The 19,597-nt window shown below is 39.9% G+C and overlaps 1 protein-coding gene across 4 annotated transcripts in view; it reads right to left on the bottom strand.

The window, feature by feature from the left end:
- The window catches only part of LOC136430314 (alpha-N-acetyl-neuraminyl-2,3-beta-galactosyl-1,3-N-acetyl-galactosaminide alpha-2,6-sialyltransferase-like), a 29,263-nt gene that overhangs the window by 8,240 nt on the left and 1,426 nt on the right, over positions 1-19,597 (bottom strand). For 3 of the 4 annotated variants that reach the window (XR_010754876.1, XM_066420808.1, XM_066420809.1), the window contains exons 2-4: positions 18,758-18,876; positions 17,992-18,082; positions 8,731-9,405 (exon numbers count right to left, since the gene is read on the bottom strand). Coding sequence is in view for 3 of the 4 variants with exons in the window: in XM_066420808.1 (XP_066276905.1) it covers positions 8,731-9,405; positions 17,992-18,082; positions 18,758-18,777 (786 nt within the window). In the remaining variant the exon portion in view is untranslated. Of the gene's footprint in view, positions 1-8,730; positions 9,406-15,874; positions 16,008-17,991; positions 18,083-18,757; positions 18,877-19,597 lie in introns of those variants that run through there. The other variant, XM_066420810.1, reaches the window with a different exon arrangement.

Here is a 19,597-nt window from a genome sequence, read left to right as displayed (position 1 = left end):
TCCCTTCAGGAGAAACTGGCACAGCCTGCAGAGATGAGAGAGACTGACAGAACAGCGAGCCTGTTAACAAAGCTGGCACCACCCATATGTGTAGCAGAAACACAGCTAGCCTGATGTGGGCCTCTCTATCTATCAGTTTGCAGAATCAAGTGCTCAAATACAAGGTCATTCCATGTTAAGAAACATTACTGTGTGTATGTATGTATGTATGCGTGTGTGTGTTAGTATGTGAGTAGTGTGTGTGTGTGTGCATGTACGTGTGTGTAAGTAACAAATGTGTGTGCCTGTATCATTAGCCACAGAGATCCAGCTTAGTCACGTTAGTTTGACATAATGATTGGAAACTTTGGTGATTCCTCTTGACTCCAAGGCTATCATCAACCTGATAATACAGATAGTCCAATAAAGTGCAGGCATCCTTTATCTTGGTAGATATTCTTCAATACCGCTTTATTGCCTAACAGTCACTGGAAGGCTTCTATCAGTATGAAATGCTGCCGGAAAAGTGTACAAGGTCTCTCTTAGTTTGATGAACTTCTTTACAGATTCTAGATGACTGGCATTTGCTGATCGCTGGTATCAAGTACTAGCATGGGTGATATCCTGGTTAGTTGACATCACTCTGCTTTAATAGGTGGTGAGAATCAGATCTAAGGCCATGTTGATTTGATTATATGGATGACATCTGTGAGCGCATCAATTTTCGTCCGATTCAAAAAATAAAAAAAAGTTTTCCACCATACTGTAAATCATACAAAGCAGCTGCAAAATGGTCAAATATATGCCGTAAGGTGTAAAAATAGATATTGGAAAACGATACCTATGTCGTAGAATACCAAAATCAATGCCAAAGTCAAAGAAAGAAGAACCTATATTTTGGTATATCGTACTCTGTGTATTCAGTCATTTGTTCAACCTTCCTGACCACGTATATTTCATAATGAAGTGAACCTTTTTTTTTGCTGAACTTTTTCTTTATTCGCATGCTCGCATTAGTTTTGGGGTTCCGGGAAGATATCATCCATATAATCAAATCAACATGGCCTAATATGAAAACAAAGTATGACAGTCCAATTAAGAATGCAGAGTGATACAATGTTAGTTAACCATTTGTCTCATCTGTAGATGGGCCTAATTATGTATGAATTTCGTTAAAGTTTTTAAGGTGAGGGTTACTCGACGAGGAAACCTTGCACTTAAGTGCTTCCAAAACCTGGTTAAACTTTGCTGCTAATAGAAACTCCTGTGTCCCATTAACTGACATGTGCTCATAGTTTCATCACTGCCACAGAAGATGAAACTTGTAGGCTTCCAGCAGAGAGTCTGGTGACACTAATAGTCTGCACGATGACTTGCCTAGATTTTCTTAATAGGGTGCGCCTTACCACAGGTTAAACATCCTGCCACCATCCCAACATGTAACTACCCCCCCCCCCCGGCTCACCCCCCTGAAAACATGGCTATATGTCTAGATATAGCAGGATAGGATTTGGTGGTTGGGAGAAAATGGAGTGTTCGCGACGGTTTTTAGTTCATGGTTGAAACAAGGTGGTAGGTGGGCAGACGATAACAAGCATTTCTTCAATTCTTTATTAACATATCAACATTGCAGCACCTAATGTATAGCCAGACTTCAGTAGACGCTGTTCAGCAGCCAGAGTTGCTGTGGTATAAGGTGTTGGTCCACTTCATATTCCATTACCCACAGTCTGAGGACTCCTGAATGGCAATGTGCAGCCATACAGGAGGTCTACACCTTATCAGTAGATACTTTTCATCAGTCAGGGGTGATTACAGAAATAAAATCTGTCTATGCCTGCAATTTGTCAGGCTAAACTTTGCCATAACTATAAAGAGGGTCAATTATAGCCTTTCAGCTTGCACATTTTTGAGGCAATGTCCTAGCATTAGTACCGATTTTTCTATCATAAAGCATTAGTGCTACGTTATTTCATTGCCTTGCTTCAGTCACAAAACGGTGGTTATATCACTCTCCCTATATAATCTGTCATTTCAACCTCCAGCAGTAACTTCGCTGCAGTTAACAAGATTGCCCATAATAAAGGTTCAAGGTAAATGGCCACTGCTGGGCCCAACACTTTCATGACTGTGGCTCAATCTCTCCAAACAGGTTCGGGTGCAGCAAGACCTTGTATTGATCAACACCCTTACAGATTGCCCAGTTTACCAGAGACTGATGGGCTGGCCTTTCAGAGATGTACAATGAACCTATTGGTATTCTTGTCATCTTGACACAGCGGTCGAGGTCAGCATCAATCAGCCAGGATCCATCCAACACACATAATGCAATTACCTGTCTTCCTTCTGAGTTATTGGTGTTAAAGTCTGCTGTCTGACTCCTTGTGAGACTACGAATGGGTGGCCTGTCTCTAGAATGGCTAATCCAAGCAGCATCAACATCTAAAACATTTCCTTATCTATTATAAAAAGGGATCTTCTTACCTTTAATATGTACATTAATGCCTCAACTGTCACTTTTGATATCTGTTGGTATTAGTTACAAAAAATTGTCAGGATGCAAATGTCAAGTTGGTCTGGATCCAGATTTCTTTGGCTGAGACTGGCTCAGGCTGGCAGGAAGCACAAGGCCAACAACCAGAGGATTGCAGGTGCCAGAGAGTGGAGCATGTAATGTGCGAAATGGACATGGTTGTGTTACATTTTATCGAGAGATTTACAAAAACTCTAAATATTTCATGGAGGTATGAGATCCACGGAGTGAGATCTTCTATTTCTTGTTTGGCAATGTCAAAGGTGGTATATGATTTCCACTGGTTTCTTCCCCCCATACATCTGCTTGGAGAGCAGTATTTAGGTACATACCCTGCCAGGTAGCCACCAGTACACAGACCTATTATCTGAAGAATTGTAGCATAACTAATTAGGGCTTTCTTTGATGTTTTGTACTTCCTTCTTTACATTAGTTCAGGTTGCCCTGAGTAGTGACCTTCGTCTTGAACCCTTCTCTTCTTTTGTGTCCATGGTGACAGTAATGAGCTTTTGTTATGGGTATTAGACTGACCAGGCTCTGATGAAAGCTGTGAACAGAATCCGTTAGTACAGAAATTAGTAAGTACTAAACACTGAATTGCCATTCCGAACTTGCATGTAAGCTTGTGTAGTCTCACTTCAATGTTGCTCCCAAAATACAACATCTTGAGTACCACCTGTATTATATGTACAGAGGATTTTCATATCTATCTTTCTAACAATATGGGAATTAGAAAAACCTGCTGAAAGAAGCAGCTACATCCATTGCTACATCTTTCCAACTGCTGTAGATGCATTGAAGTTCACGATGGTTTACTGTTCATGGTTTTCGCGGTAACCTCTTCATAGCAAATTTACAACCACTGTGAAAATGCCTGTTCTGTCTCCTGCCAGCCTATCACCTTGTTTCAAACATGAAATAAAAACTGCCGAAAACACTCCATTTTCTCACTACCGCAAAGTCAAATCACCACGAACACATTAACACCTCCTGTAGTATTTAGAAAAATATAGCAAAATTATTGATTTTCTGTACTTAATAGCATACAATCAGTCACAAGTGTACGGTGGACATGTATGTCTATTTTCAGGACACACTTAAATTCAGTGCTAAAAAAATCTGGTACAGTTGCCTTCTGCAATTCGAGGTCTAAAGTTTAACTTCATGCACCCATTGGGCGCTGTGACACTGTGTCTACCCTCTGCTAAATGCGGTAACATTCATGGCGGAATGGCGTGAGCGGAAATGGAACGACACAGAGACAAGTATAACTCTGGCAAGCGAGGAACACTGTTCCATGGCTGGCAATTTCACGCAAGCACAGACCTAGTGCCAGGACTCCTTGGCTTGGGCAATTATGCAGCTCATTCACTTCCACATTTGGAACTAATTATGTTCCAACCAGAGAAGCAATTTTCTCTCCAATTATAGTGGGGGCAATACTGAGGTTAAAATGATCACTCCATCACGTGCATTGTCACACCTGTGGGTTATACAGTGCTGTCAGCAAAGATGTGAGAGCAGCTTGCAATAATTCATGAGGAAGAATATCAGATAACTTCCACAGCTGGAGGTCAGAGTTTCAACAATGCACAAAACACAGTGATAAAGTTCAAGCATGTTAGAGAGGCAATGACTATTTTCTATCTGGGCTACTTCATCTTTAATGTGGTGTTGCATTTTTATCACCTTTCTTCATTCTGTGCCCGCGGACTATTAATGCAGGACGCCATTAGTGAGGCCTGAATTGCCTGAGCAGTTGCTCAAGGAGTCATCATTGGGCACTAATAATGTCAAATTGAATGCCCTTTTATTTTAGATGACCGCCTCTGGACTAGATTCATTGACAGATGATGGACCACAGGTGCCAGCCTCATAAAATACTGGAGGGCTCAAAATATTGGCCAGGTCAGCAGCAAAGCATGGCGCAAACAAGAAAACAAAGATCTTCGTGAGTTTGCGTAATTTTTTTTCATTGCTGGCTATTCCCCATTAATGAATTGGAAGCAAGCTGGGAATGAATTGCTTACAATCTTCAATACCAATAGATGAAGAGACTGATTTGGGTTAATGACATGTAAATTGTAATGCCCTGATTAAATTCAATAGGGTACCACATTGACAAATAATTCTTGATAGCTAAAACTGTGTTCGTACAATGTCAATGGTTACGATGTTAATGCAGGATTAAACATGGGCTGTCCCCACGAAAACTGTAACTTCAAAATCTGATAAATGCATATGGCCTTTTGATATTTCTGTGCAGCTTTGTTTTGAGTAATGGGTCTCTTAAAACTTCCCAAGGAATTTGGAATAATTTTACACATATACTGTAAATCATTTCTCCTACAGGGTGTTACTTGAAAGAAGCACAAATGCATCTGAGTTTTATGGCATGCACATTGGACTTACAAAGTGCAGTCTTTACTCATGTTGAAATCATACCTTAGACAATACACCGCCAATACTTCATCTACGTGGGGGTTCCATTCATGTCACGTACATGTAAAATCTAGTCCAATAGATTCTTGGATGGAGAAACAAGACAAAATCTGGAACCAGAGAGCAACCCAGTGGTACTGTACTTGCTGGTGGCTAATTTATCCCCAAGAAACACAAACTAGTTTAACTTGATTTTTATTTTGTCCATTACATTAATCATACCAAGTATTAGCAGTCAGCACTTCTCAAAATACCCGTGCAATTGGCCTAGAGTGCTCACTTTGCATATGGTAGGTCGTGAGTTTGATCCCTAGCTGAGTCACACCAAAAGACTTAAAATATGGTACAAACTGTTTTTCTTCTTAAAATCAGCACTCAGCAGCACTTGCGAAAGGGTATGGTTGTTGACCACAGACAACTTCGAATTCCAGGGGACTAGCCTCTTGCTGTAGTGATTGCACAATTTATGATTTACAATAATTGTTATTTTGGGAGTGGCAAGTATAAGACATCACAGAGGTGTTCATCTAAACTGTAACTTTATCATGATCAATTGAGAACAGGGCAGACCGACTAGTCACTGGCCTCAGCATAGTCAGACATCATCCTTCAGTTGGTGCCAGTCGACCTACCAGAAGCAAGTAAACTGCAATCAGTGCTGAGGCATCAAAGCAGAGAACAAGAACAGATGTCATCCTTGCCAATGAAAACATTTTCTCTTTTCTAAAAGAACCTCTACTTACCATTTGTGATATATTGAAGGCTCAAAACTCCTTTGAAGTTGTTTTGATGTTTCTGTCTCCTCTTTCACTTGTATACATTTGATGGTTGAGTGGCTGAGTGCCAAACCTGCATTACCACAGCCTCAGAACTTGAACTTGTGAGAGGTCACACAGTCTGATTACATTTGCTGTAACTGATGTCTGTTTTGTCTTTCCAGTTTGTTAAGTGACTTGACAAGCGAGTGCTTGGAAGTAAAAGTCAGGAACTGCAAAGCAAGCAAGTTATTGTATCTCTTGTAAAAGAACTTGGCAAGTAGGTTATAGTAACTTATACACATATGTTATTACCAGCATTTTTTGGTTGGTGGGCAAGCAGGGAAATATAACCCCAAAGAAAAGTGGATTTGTATTTAGTTTTCAGATAAAGGATGCTGCACAACCCTATCACAACCTCTAACTCCATCCCTATCCTCACGAACTCTACCATAAAAGATTGCAGCAAATAGCTGGAATCCCTACTGAGACTTTTCTCAGCATGGGGTAAGAGGCGGGGCAGACAGTTTGACTCATCCAGCCCTACAGATTGAAGTGACTGACCTAGAGGAGAGTCACTCTAAGCCTTTGAAAGGGTTCAAGAAGAAGAGCTACGTTGTGGAACGGGCAGAGTTTTTAAAGACAAAACAGAGTAAATCTGCCTCACATGACTTCACTTGCGCGTGAGAAGAATACTAACAAAGTTGGGGTATGCTGGATCCCAGAGGTCCACACACTATACTACATGTACATAATGTATATATATATATATCGATTTGCTCCATGTTTAGTAATATGAATCTGATTCAGTAGTCTTTGGACTGTCTTATACATGTAATTAACAACTGCCTCTGCCTATCATATCAAGTTGTGTCTGTAATATTTGAAACTGAGGACGAGAAAAGGAAAAATAAAATGTTGTGTATACAGCTCAGCGGGTAAGGAAATGCCTTCTGAATCTGATATCTCATGGATGGACTAGGACTAGGAGTAGAAGGATAACATGTGGAGCAGATAAAAATGATGCAGTTCTTTTATTCAAACCATGCATATTCGTCTTTTCTTGAATTATTAGTATTATTCTATTATTACCTTGGTTGGAAGTAAGTAAAGCACTAAGTATCAATGTCCACAAAAATAGCAAGAAAATGCAGACGGATCAGAGCCAGCCCCCTCCTCCATATACAGCCCCTCCTGACAACACCATTAGTCATCTGTCAGTGCCTGAATTATGCCCACTGACCTGTCTGGTCACCTCTACTATGTAACCTTCAGTCTCCTATAACCATGTACAAGGTTTCCATTACAGGTATACATGCAAGGCTTCCCCAGTTGATTCAAGATTGATGTTTCAAAAGTCCTGGTCAGAAAAATTGCAGTCAGCTGCCATTGTTCACTGTGGATGCTACAGGGTATTTTGGCAAGTCCAGTTTTGCCTAGCAGTACAATTTTGTCTCTAACACCCCTCTGCAACAATGTCCATGACTATAATACCCGACTGGTGACCTTCTTCCTGCTGCCTAAACCTGTAGTGTAACCAATACAAATATGGTGCAAATAGGCAACGACTTCACTGGGGAAAGGGTTAAAATATGGGCTCAAGATAGTCCACTCTATGACTTTGTCAGAAATCTTCCTGTTTTCCCAAAGTCTGCAGACTCGCACACAAACCTGACCTGTTGGCCTGAGGCCCTCATTCCTCATATGGCATTCCTGTTGGCCTCCAACCCCGCCAGGGATTACCATATTCCCCCACCGAGTTTCACTCTGAGGGCAGCTCGTGAGATATAGCCAGCCAAATGACCTATTGGCAATGTGCATGTACAGGTATGTCAATAGCCCAGCCACACTTTAACATACAGCCCCTCAGAATGGATTTGAATACTTTGACTTGTCAAACCCGACTGAATGATAACTCCCAACCAGTCATCTCAGTAACATTATGGTAGATGGTTCATGTAGTGATATTGGAGGAAATAAAACACTTAGGATCCCAAAGTGCTTTTTATGACCTTAAACTACACTACAATAAACTATAGTTTTGAAACAGAACAAGACCTCAGCATCTGGGCATCATCGAACAGAGAGGGCAAGGAACATCCATTGCAATATGATAATACATGTACATTGTATAGTGTTTCTATATTGTTACCCTAGACATGGGAAATTACAAATCTACCTGATTGTTTGGTCAGACAGTTGTAAGTTTGGACAATTTCATCAGCTTCTACCTGGGTTGCATTCTTAACATACTGACATGTTCATTTGTTGCACTTGGCTCTTCCTATTTCCAAACTTACTTAAAGCTTTGCCTAGATAAATAATGTGGGATCATCAGAGGCCTTTGTTGCTTGAGTTAACTGTTTTTTGACAAAACATCAAGCTCTTCTGTAAAATGCCTTTCCTGTTATTTAGAAAATGTTGCCAAGTGAGTCTGTCCATGCATAACAAGACTGCGTGAGACTGCAATCTTCCACTTGTTGGAGACATTGAAACTTTACGTCTTGCAGCATGTTGGAATATGTGTTTCCTTCTGTACTGTACCTTGGGCACAACAACAAATGTCACTTGAAGACATGCCAGTTAGGACGTGTTAGACAAAAAGTTGTCAATTGATAGAATGCCAGACCTCACAGCTCAAGACTTGTAGCCTCAGGATTTCCAAGCTGAACAGAGATCTGAAAGCATTTATAATTTAGCTTAGCTGCAGGTAGTGGTATGAATTTGCTTTTGTGTAAAGTAAACATCCTGGTTGGATTCATGTTTGCTCTTCTAGTTGCCTTTCTGAACCACAGTAGCAGATGTAAACTTTAACAGAAGGGAAGCGACTATAAGAGCAGACATAAGCTAACCAGGATGGCATTCAGGTAAGCTGCCAGGTAAGAAAGACGACCTGGCAGAATGCTCTGTATCATCACATCTACCCCTTGGATTCCCACAATATTACATTTTTGTGAGGCCACATTATTTCCGAGTAACTGATATTTATTTCATTGTTCCTTTTAGACTAAAAAAGCTCACCTTGTCAATGTGCGCTGATCTAATGAGGCCCTCTATAGTCCTGATGGCGTGGAAGTTGGTAACTCGGACCGTGGTCCTTCTCCCCACATCCCTCTCATACCGCTTGACAGGAGCAGTGTTAGTCCTGAACACGCACTCGTGGGAGTCGATGTGGGGCCCCGCGTGTCTGTTCAGCACCTGTCCTGAGCTCGACACAAAGGCACACGTCCTACAATGCATCCTCAGATGCTGCTTCAAGTTCCTAATGTTCTCAAAGCTTGGGAGAGGATCTGCATTCTGGTCATATGGTTGTGGGGTGGGGGGCCTTGGTGTGCTAGTTGTGTTCACTCTTGCTTTACTACCTGAGGTGGAATTTTTTAACAACATTGGTGACCTTGTGGACAGCTTTTGTGACCTTGATGGAACTGTCCTTGCTGTGGAGTTTCTTGATGAAGTCTTGTTACTAGTGCTAGCAGCATTGGTTTCATTTCTTAACAGCAAGACGGGATTCACTGACACTGTTCTGAGGAGGTGTTCTGGTCTCTTGGTTATATCTGAAGAGTCGTTCACCAGGTATAACCGGATGAAGTACGGGCGGATGCCGATGGCATGCCGGAGGTTGTCTGAGAAGTATAAGGTGTAGGATAGCAGCAGGATCAATCCAAAGGCAACGACCACCTTGAACACTGAGAAGATCTGAAACAGCCAGGAAAAAGTCTGTTAGACAGTGCATTCAATACTATTATTAATAGCCCTTCATGACATTCGGAAAATATCATCATTGCAACATCCAATAGACACTGATTCAAAAGTAACAATTTGAGACTTTTTGGACACCCATAATAACAAAGCAATGGTGGCCTGCCATGGCAACACTTGATATGCAGCAAAATGATGATGATGATAACACTCCTTTTTCACTATTACAAAATAATCAAATCAAACACTCCTTTTTGGGAAGTCAAGGAATGTCTTTTGTTTTGGGCATGACTGTCTCTATGGCATTTCTGCATGGGGTAAAGTCTGACATATCTTTTTTCTGTGGGACTAGATTGGTCACAAACCTATGATATATGGGACTGCATCTCTGACTGAATTGATTGAAATCTATTTTTATACAGTCATACACATGATCCATCTTTCTCAGCATGTCCTTTAACAAAATGTTATGTCTATGGCAAATTGTGACCTTCCTTCACTGATGTCCTTTTTCCTGGGTAGATTCAGAGATATATAGGTCCTTAACAGAAGTAGTGCATCAGCCACTTTGCCATGAATAATTCAGTAATTCTCTCCTTGACTCCAAACTGTCTTTGCCCTCCTCACAGTGATGGGGGTATTTCCAGCCAATAAAAAAGCAATACTGTCATGAACTGATGCTCTGAAGCCTGGTATCAAAAAGATTATTGGTTGAGTGATGGTAAATTATTCCTTTACTTGCAAGGCTTTGAAAAAGACTGGAATTTGACCACGTATGAGGTTTATGAAAGGGCAGTTCTTGTTACAAAATGTTACAAGCTTTCTCATTAATATATTCATAACGCTTTTGTAAATCTAAATCATGCCGCAAAAATATCATTGCTGAATACAGTATTTGGTAACAATTGAGGTGAGCATGATGACATGAATTATGAAAATCATACAGCTGTTTCAGAGTGGATTTTATGTTATTTTAATAGAAGACCCCAAACATTAAGCTAAGGCTGGCACCCTCAAAGAAAAGACAAGACACACTTCAGGTGGGAGGGATGTTGTCCAACTGTAGTCCTGCCCCCATATTTTGTATCTCCTGGCAAAGCCCTGCATTATTGATCTACTTTACAGACATCAAATACCTCAGCCCATATCTCTTCCATCCAGCACACTGCCTTAGAGGATTCCAAGGAAATTAATAACAAAGGCTTTGGCAATTTAACCTACAGTTGATTCTCAGGTAAATGCGTCTCAAGTAACTCACTTCCTTCAAGATATCTTGAACTTCTTATCATGAGATATATTAGTACACAGTTCTGAAGCGACAGAGGAGATATATTCTTAGGTTTCCTTTAATTTCTCCCTAAGGTGTAGTGACCTCTGAAATACATTCTACATCAAGGTTACAGAATTCGATTTTCCTTTCTTTCCTTTGAAAATGTTTTATGGCCTGACACTAATTGATTTTTATGACCAGTCTTCAATTTCTTGATTGACAACCCACACATGAAAAAAAATGCAAGTTCAAATCATTGACACTGAGCTCAGTTTTACAATTACTATTCATAGCATAATTTGTGTCTAGGGTCTAAACTCAACTTTGTGAGAGGCTGCTCAAATGACAGTCAACAGACACATAAAATTCAATCTTACGACATAGATTACCATCTAACAACCCTTCTGCTGCCAATTTTCCACAGCCTAAAAGCAATTTTGTTGGCTGCAGTTTCTGGGCAGCAGGGGAATCCAAGCGAATGAGAGGCCCAGGGATCTGCACCCTGACAGGAAGATTTATCTGCACTGCTCCGAAAAATGGGGTTACAATTAAGTGAAGGATTGTCTTAAAGATCCTTTCCCAAATGAAGTCTGCAACTTAAACACTTACAAGGCTCATCTCCTACATTCTTCTTCACCATATCGCCCGGTACATGTATACACCTGTACATTGTAAGTGACGGATATCATTTGAAACTTGCACATTGTATCCTTATACTAATGGCTTTTCCAGTGGTATATGATTTAAAGTGAAACCTTTTTTATTGAGGTGAAGGTATTGAAAGCTGACTGGGACCCAGAGGAAGCAGGATGAAAATCAGTACTGATTTGAAAGTCGTACATGATACATTGATAGCATCCATCTTATCCACAATCCCTGTTCACTTATAATATATGCTGCAAACACTTGGTACATGGATGAACCTAAACGGGGTGCTTGGAAACACACTGAGTAATGTTGGTGAAGATTTTGAACACACAGCAGCAAAATCTTCAGCTCTGAATTCATCCCTTACCATTGTGAGTTGTCGGGCTATCGTGATATTCAAACCAGTCTGCACAAGAGGAGGTGAATGAACCCTCATCATAAACGACCCAGATCTAAATGTACCATGATTATGAACTCCTGGGGAAAGTCGATATCACCATTCTTCCCATTTGTCAATACCTTGATAGTCATCAGGGATATAATGAGCTAATAACACAACTGATGAGGCACCAGGGCTGCACAAGGAGACCACCAGACTACTGATGGCGGCAGACATCAGATCTATTATGTATGGAGCTGGGATCCACAGTACATCTAGATTGACTCAAATGTACAGATCATTTAACTCTGTATCTGAACGTTATTCTTAAATTTCCTCTTCTGGGGTAGACTATCCAGAAAATAGCCTCCTTGCATTGGCTTTCCCATTTTCTTTAGCAGTTTCCATACATTTGATTTCATGTATTTATTTGTTTGCTAGTTTGTGCCCAGAATGGGGTTTACCAAGTCTGACTTTCAATAGGTAGGTAGATGCAAGTTCAATGACCTGCCTGCTATAGTCTGGACAGGGTATTAATTAATCATTGTAAATGATGATTTAATTTCGTGTCAGGAAGAGAATGGACTGTTGGCAGTGGTTTTAGGTTTACGGTTGCCACAAGCTGGAAGGCAGAAGATAAAACAAGCATCTATGCAGTGGTTTTACGTTTGCGGTGAAAAGGTTACTCCATCATAAAACCACCACGCATTTACAGTATATTATTTAATATTAGCAATTTTGAGGGGGCTACCATATCAAAGAATTTTGCTTTTAAAGAATTTCTTTCATTCAGTTATTCACAAACTAAAAAAAATATCTTGAAGTCTCATATGGCATCTGATCCCTCCTTCTTCATGGTTTATGAGCCCAATTTTATTCATAATTTAATTACCAGCTGAATTTGAAAAGTTACTAATACTTTTTGTGAAGCTGAGTCAGTGGGTGGTGAATACTAATAGGTAACCCAATTAGACAGCTGGGGGAATGGAAGTACACCTGCAGTGAGACTTATGATTCATTATGAAGGATAAGCATGTTCCACTGCAGGCATGTCTGGGTATTGTGAGAAATAAAGTCCCAATCTCACACGACACAGGTACATGTGCATCATCGCGTAAGAGGATCTCTTGTAGCTTTGGCACGTCTATCAGAATGGAGCACACTGGGAGGGAAGATTTCCTGAGGCTTTCTTCTGCTGAATCAAAAACATTTCTTTTGACAACAGAATCCTATCTTGCCTTCCCAGTACGGATGTAATGGAGGCACACACAATGTGCTTATGATTGCTTGAAGCAGACTGAGTATGACAAATCATGGCGTTATATATCAGTAATATCAGTCAAACCAGAAGGATAATTCAAGCTGTTTTATGCTAAGTTAGTCTCTAGAACTGAACTTAGAGGAACTGATGGAATTGTCTCTCAGATAAGGCTACTGCAGCTTTATCACTCTAAATTCAATGACTTATGGACGCAAAAACATCATTTCCAGCCTTCATCGAAAGTCTATCTGGCCCTAATCTCTTCTGAAATGCTCAGACAAGAGAAATACAAGCAGGTGAAAGCTGAAGATTGGTATTCCTGGCAGGGCTGACCTCTGTTTCCTAGTCCCATCCATCCCGGCCTGCTCACAAATCTAGCAGTAATATACATTGTACATAACACAAGAGGCTGCTGCTGCCCTGACATCAATAACATGCACATGCAGGCACAGGGATCACGGTGGTACAGGAAAGGGGCTAAATTGGAGACAAATAATTAGACGCAAAGCTTGCCTGATTACGCATCAGGCACAAAATCATGTCTGGAAATTGGGCGAAAGACCTTCACCAAATTCAAGAGATTTTTTATTGTTATGTGGTTTTCCTTGGCTTTAGATTACCAGGATTTTCTGATAGAAATGCGAATGTGAATGTTATGATAATTACTAATATGATTAAGATTTTGAAGCCTGTTTCTTTGTGTAGCTTTCAAAGTGGATTGATATAGCACAGTGCTTGCTCCATGATCCAGAGAAGCTGACCTATTTCACACCCCAGACATGGTGGATGCAGCCATTTGTATGGCTTTTTATATTACAACATCCATCATCCAAGGTTTAAATCGCTGGACGGACTCTGAGCAATTTCATACTCCCAATCTTCAACTAACAAGATTTGCAAAGCTTCAGTCATCACATGAAAATGCTATGATAGAGCTCCATGATGCAATTATCAATGAGATTTCATGATGATCCAATTAAGTTAACATGCACGAGACCCAGTGATGGATCCTCTTCATTAAGCACCCAAGACATCTAAATGGTGGCTTTCATTTATGTGTTCATAACCTTTATATACATACACATACTGTATATGTATATGAGGTTAGCATAAACAAGAACTTGTGATATGGGAAGACACAAGAAAAAGTATTGCGACAAATTTTCCATCATGTACATTGGCCTTCATCTGGCATTTGATCAAGTCAAAACTTTCAATATGTATCCCACCAACACAGATGAGTTTTCTGTTGAAGATCTTGTCCGTATACAATGATCATCCTCTGCTCAAAATAACCATTAGATCTGATGAGATGTAATGACAATCCACCACAGATAGTAATCAATCCCTGACACTCAAAGCACCAAGTAATGACAAGCTCTTGTACGAACAAGGATCTGCTTTCGTTCAATGACATTTTAATGGTGCAAACTGTCATAAGATCTGATCCACATGACCTAATGATGATCCCTTGACTAAACACTCCTCAGATCTGCATGATGGATCCTCCTCATTAACCACCAGAGTTCTGATAATGATCTCGTGCACCAAACACTAAGGAGAAGAGTGGCAAGAAACAGTGATGACATGTTTGTGCACTATCTAACATGGCAGTGGTAGAAATACCTTTTTCCTGTGCTCCGCAATATTGCAGAATGCCAAAATTTTGTTCTGCAATTTGAAAATATTTTCTGCAAATATACAAGCCTCCATACTAAAACCTTCTCAACCTAATAATGCATATTTATATCATATCAAGCTTTGCAACATTGCTGTAATTTTTCATTCCCTTACTCTATCTTTAATTTTTACAAGCAAAGCTAAACAGGAAAAACATATATGTGTGAGAAAAATTGAGAACCATTGAATCCCGATCCTAATTATTTTCATTCTGCCAATTGCAGATTGTTTAATTTTTCTTCTGCAATTTTGAAAATTTTTCTGCAAATTGCAGACTGCAGGTAGGTATTTTTAACACTGCATGGTTTGGTCCTGGTAAATCATCAATAAATGTCTCCAGAATTGTTCAGATGTAAAAAAAGGACATTGAGAAACACAATTAATTGTTGGTGTTGTCAATGAGTGCTTGAATGCTAATCTGTTCATTATACAGTTTCTTTCCCTAGCTATCAGCTAGAATTTAGCAAATGTCAGTACTGCTCCAGTACAAATACATGAACATGTGCAGTACCAATGTACAGTATTTTGGAGTAGCTCTGTGTTCAAGTACATTGTAATTACATGTATGTTGGGTACCTGTCTACCACATGTACATGTGCTATTTGTTTTGTCCAGAGAAAATAAACTTTTAGGATACAAAAATGCATGAATGCACTGTAAATTTCCCATTTCCAAACAGCCCTAGAGGTTTAAAGAAAGATAGGGACCACGAAAATGGGTCTAGCTGTTACAGACCATAGACATTTCATCCATGTACTACTAATTATAATGATAGAAACCTAGTGTAATGACTAAATAAGTAGATAGACACACATACTAAACTCTGTTTGTCTTGAAAAGCAGATCAAGTTTTGAGATAGTCCCTTACTTTCATCCTTTTGCTTGCTTGTGATCATAAATAAATCAGTTCTCTGAGTGGTCCACTTCAGACCTCCAGTATCAATTACTGTCACTGCTATTTTAGCAGCATAAACATAAACAAGTGAAGGCACTAAACGTGAGTCTCAAATGAGGCTGCCAGTCCAAGAGCATCCCAAAATGACACCCACATTTGATCACAAGTGTCTCCCTTGTAAATCTGATTTTACTCCTCCTTAGATCACCGCACTAGCACAGCATTACTTACTAGAACAAATGCATACAGACTGGGACTATATTGAAGACATGCTGATTTACTGCATGAAGCACAACGCTACAAAATGTGGCATGCACACAGACATACACATACCTGGATCCAGCCCATGATTCGTGACTAGGGGTCACACATGATACAGAGCAAGCAGAAAGCAGTATGTCCGAGCACACTCTAGGAGCCCACTGCCGACATGGCTACAGCTGCAGCTAAATGTGGCACAATTGGACGGGAGCCGGAGGGTCACTTCGGGGGTTACCCATATACTGGATACCAGACGTGTATATCTGGCAGACTCGCCAGCTATCCTCTTGATTGGGGTTTGCTACAAATTAGACTGCTAACAATATTGGTAGCATATTTTAATCACCCCTGGAAGCAAGGGTGGCCACAGACAATTAGAGGTATACATTTAGGGCCTCGCATTCAGAACAGTACCCGATATTGGCTTTGCTTTAAAAAAAAGAGAGAAAAAAGGAATATTAGTCTTTTTGTTTTAGACTTAATATGTATCATCTGCATGATTGTGTATCTACAGCCCACAATCTTGTAATTATAGCATAACTCACTGAACTAATACCCTAATCTCCAGGAAGATCCCAGCTTAATACATGGCGGCCACAATACCCCACTGATAGACACTGGCACAACATTGTATATTGATTTGTACTTGAGATCTCCTTGGGAATTAAACACAGCTCACCATTATCTAATGGTTTAATATACTGTAGTAGAAAAAAAAGGCTTTCAAAATCATTTCCATGTGCATGCAGGTTATATGTATTGCTTACACACTGTACTAATGAAATGTAGTTGTACCAGGCACCTTGATGACTACATCACTTCTCACCATATAAGATCTAGAGTTTGGATTCATCCTTGTGACTGAAACACTTGTGCTTCATGGTTTTCCTCTTCCTTTGAAGTTAAAGCTCACAAAAATGATGTAACTACTGAAAATATAACCTCTTTAAAAGAAAACAATGACTTGAATAAAGACAGAAATGTACAAAATTGTCAACAATACAAAGTATTCACAGCAGCAAACAAATCATCTGGTAAATTATCATGAATGACTTGTCAATTTCAAATACAAGATGCTTGTGGTGCTGAGCAGAGCCTCCTAGCTAACAATTGTAGTACTGCAGTTATCCAACTGAAGTCACTGATCATGACAAGCAAATTAAAAAAAGGATAGGTTTTGAACAGGGACATAACTTTACAATTTTAATGTATCAGTCAAATTAAGTCATTATACATTGACAAGACAAAAGAAGGGTACACATTGTAGTTCTTTTTTTAAAACTGAGTAATAGTATTGTCACTTTTCTAAATACAAATGCTAATCTTTGTTGTTATTCTGAATAATCAGCAAAACAAATGCTGGCAAAGAGGATGAAATATTATCCGACTTAGAGTGATGGCAATGAAAACAATATAGCTGTCAGGATAACTGTGAAACAAAATATCACCACAGAGCTTTATAAACCCTGGCGTATAACAAGTGTTGTTATCACAACAGTCAGGCATAGCGACTATGGAGGATTTATTGTAAATCTTTTGCGATAGGGAGAAAATGGAGTGTTCGCAGTGGATTCAAGTTCGTGTTTGAGACAATAGTAGAAAAGGAGGCAGGACTCACCGTAGGAGGGCAAGAAAATTTTGCAGTGGTTTTAAGTTTGTGGCGAAGAGCTTACCACGAAAATCGCGAACATAAAACCACCGCGTTTACAGTATGCTTCAAAGTCAAACAGAATGAAGTACCTTTATAAAATCACGTCAAAGTGATGTAATAACTTGTCGTCCATGCACTAGCTGCAGGGATAAGCTTTCATCTTATTCTTTTGTCTAATTTCTAATCTGCTCGCCTCGCTTTTGGACACAAAGCCCACAGCAGCAACATATATTAGCCATAGTTGCCTTACCTTACCATTCCAGAGTCATGGAATAGCATGGTTGACCAAATGGGTTTGTAGAAATGGTTGCTTAATCCTATGATGCTCTGTGATGAATGACGGTAGAATGTCATTCTGGTATCCATTGAAAGCATAAACTTACTTTTACCATGATGTGCTACACGAGTTGGTCATAATATCTCAGTCTTTAAATTTGGGTCACCCTATGTAAGGAAATAATTTGGTGTGGAAGTTGACATCAAGCCATATGTATTATTATTATCAGTATTTCACAAACACAAGTAAGATTCAACTTACTGAACACAATTGTTTTCTGGACGACTGGATGTTTTTCGGCACCCTCAACGGCCTGTCAGCAGCTAGTACCCTTATGTTGTACAGGTTGTTTCTGTAGTAAACAATAATAAGATTAAGATCATTTATTGTTCATCATCTTAGCAATAAGACTAAAAGAACAAAAATAATGGTGAGGCAGTACTGTATATAAATTTGACTTGTGTATATCAGCTACTGATAATCATCTTTAATGTACATTTGTCAAAATGTTTTTCATGGACAGTGTCGTTTTATACGAAGAAGTCTCTTGTTGGCAACAGCTTCAACCTGTTTTAAGTTGTAAGTATGATGGTTGACTGGGCAGGACATATGCTTGGAGTCAGGCTTATTCATGTCTATCTGCCAGGTGAGACCAGCCATATGGACGTGTCCTTGTCAGACCTGTCATACTCATGGAATTTATCTGTAGTGCTTGCCAATGATCTAAGGTGTTGACTTGAATGAATTATTTGCTGTCCCAAAATTGATAACTGTCACCAACCTCCTTGCTGTCACTTACTGTTTCCATATAGGAGGATTTGAATTACTTGACCAATGCTGCACCTGTTATGTGGTTAAATATAAACATCTTGCCCTGGGTTACATAGTCGTTTAAGGTCAAGTAAGGCTGTTGATATTTTTGGCCTAGACTGGAGAGTGTAACGACTTGCATAACTACTGTGTGGAAGACAGTGGGACGCTTGGAATCTAATACAGACCCATTACTGAGAATGAGGAAATCACTCACCTGTTATCCGAGTCTGCCATTGTCACCACTTCATGTGTTTGTTGTTGAAAGCCAAACCAACCGGTACCTTTAGCCTACATTTGGCCTGCTGTCTGGCACAGTCCTAGAGAAGCAGAGATCTGAAAAACAACAGCCAATATAAGGTCTGCTTTGGAAAGTAATAAGCATGACTAATGCATCACTGTAGCATGAGGTCCCTTCAGTGAACACAAACAAGTCTGGAACAGAAATGCAAATTGAGTTAAACTGCGTGTTGTAGCCACACCCATATTTGCTGTCAAGATACACCTGTTAGAATAAGTACCAGGTAAATGTAGTTTTAGGTTACCTGCCATGACAAAACTGATACTCTCACCTAATAGTAGTAATACAACATGCATCTGAATATGGCTCTAACATTTATGATCTCCACTGATGATCCAAAACTGTATCATACTAGTAGTATTCTGCAAGGTCGGAATGCTGATGGTAGGTTTTCTACGCTTCAGTTGGACAAGGGGTTAGGGTTACACCTTTGTTGGCGGGGTAGCGGACAAAAGCTACCTAGGCCGGAATCCAGGCTAGATTACACCTGGGTGCAAAGACGTAAACTAAATACCTGAGGATTACATTTTTAGGCCTCTCGCATTTCCAGTGCCCCACCCCCATTCAGATTTATCTGGACTGGAACAGTCCAACATGCATTTCTGGAGTAAGGGGTCAGCAGATAATCTCCAAGCAGATGTAGCAGTCGGGCTTGTTTTGAGCTGATTTGGCAGTGTAGTGCTAGGGCTGAGGTGAATAAAGGGTTTACCATTATTGTCAATACTGACAACAGACTATTGACTGATGGAGGCCATA

The sequence above is a fragment of the Branchiostoma lanceolatum genome, chromosome 3 (assembly GCF_035083965.1).
Source record: "Branchiostoma lanceolatum isolate klBraLanc5 chromosome 3, klBraLanc5.hap2, whole genome shotgun sequence".
Lineage (NCBI taxonomy): Eukaryota > Metazoa > Chordata > Leptocardii > Amphioxiformes > Branchiostomatidae > Branchiostoma > Branchiostoma lanceolatum.
This window is presented reverse-complemented; position numbering and strand designations above follow the sequence as displayed.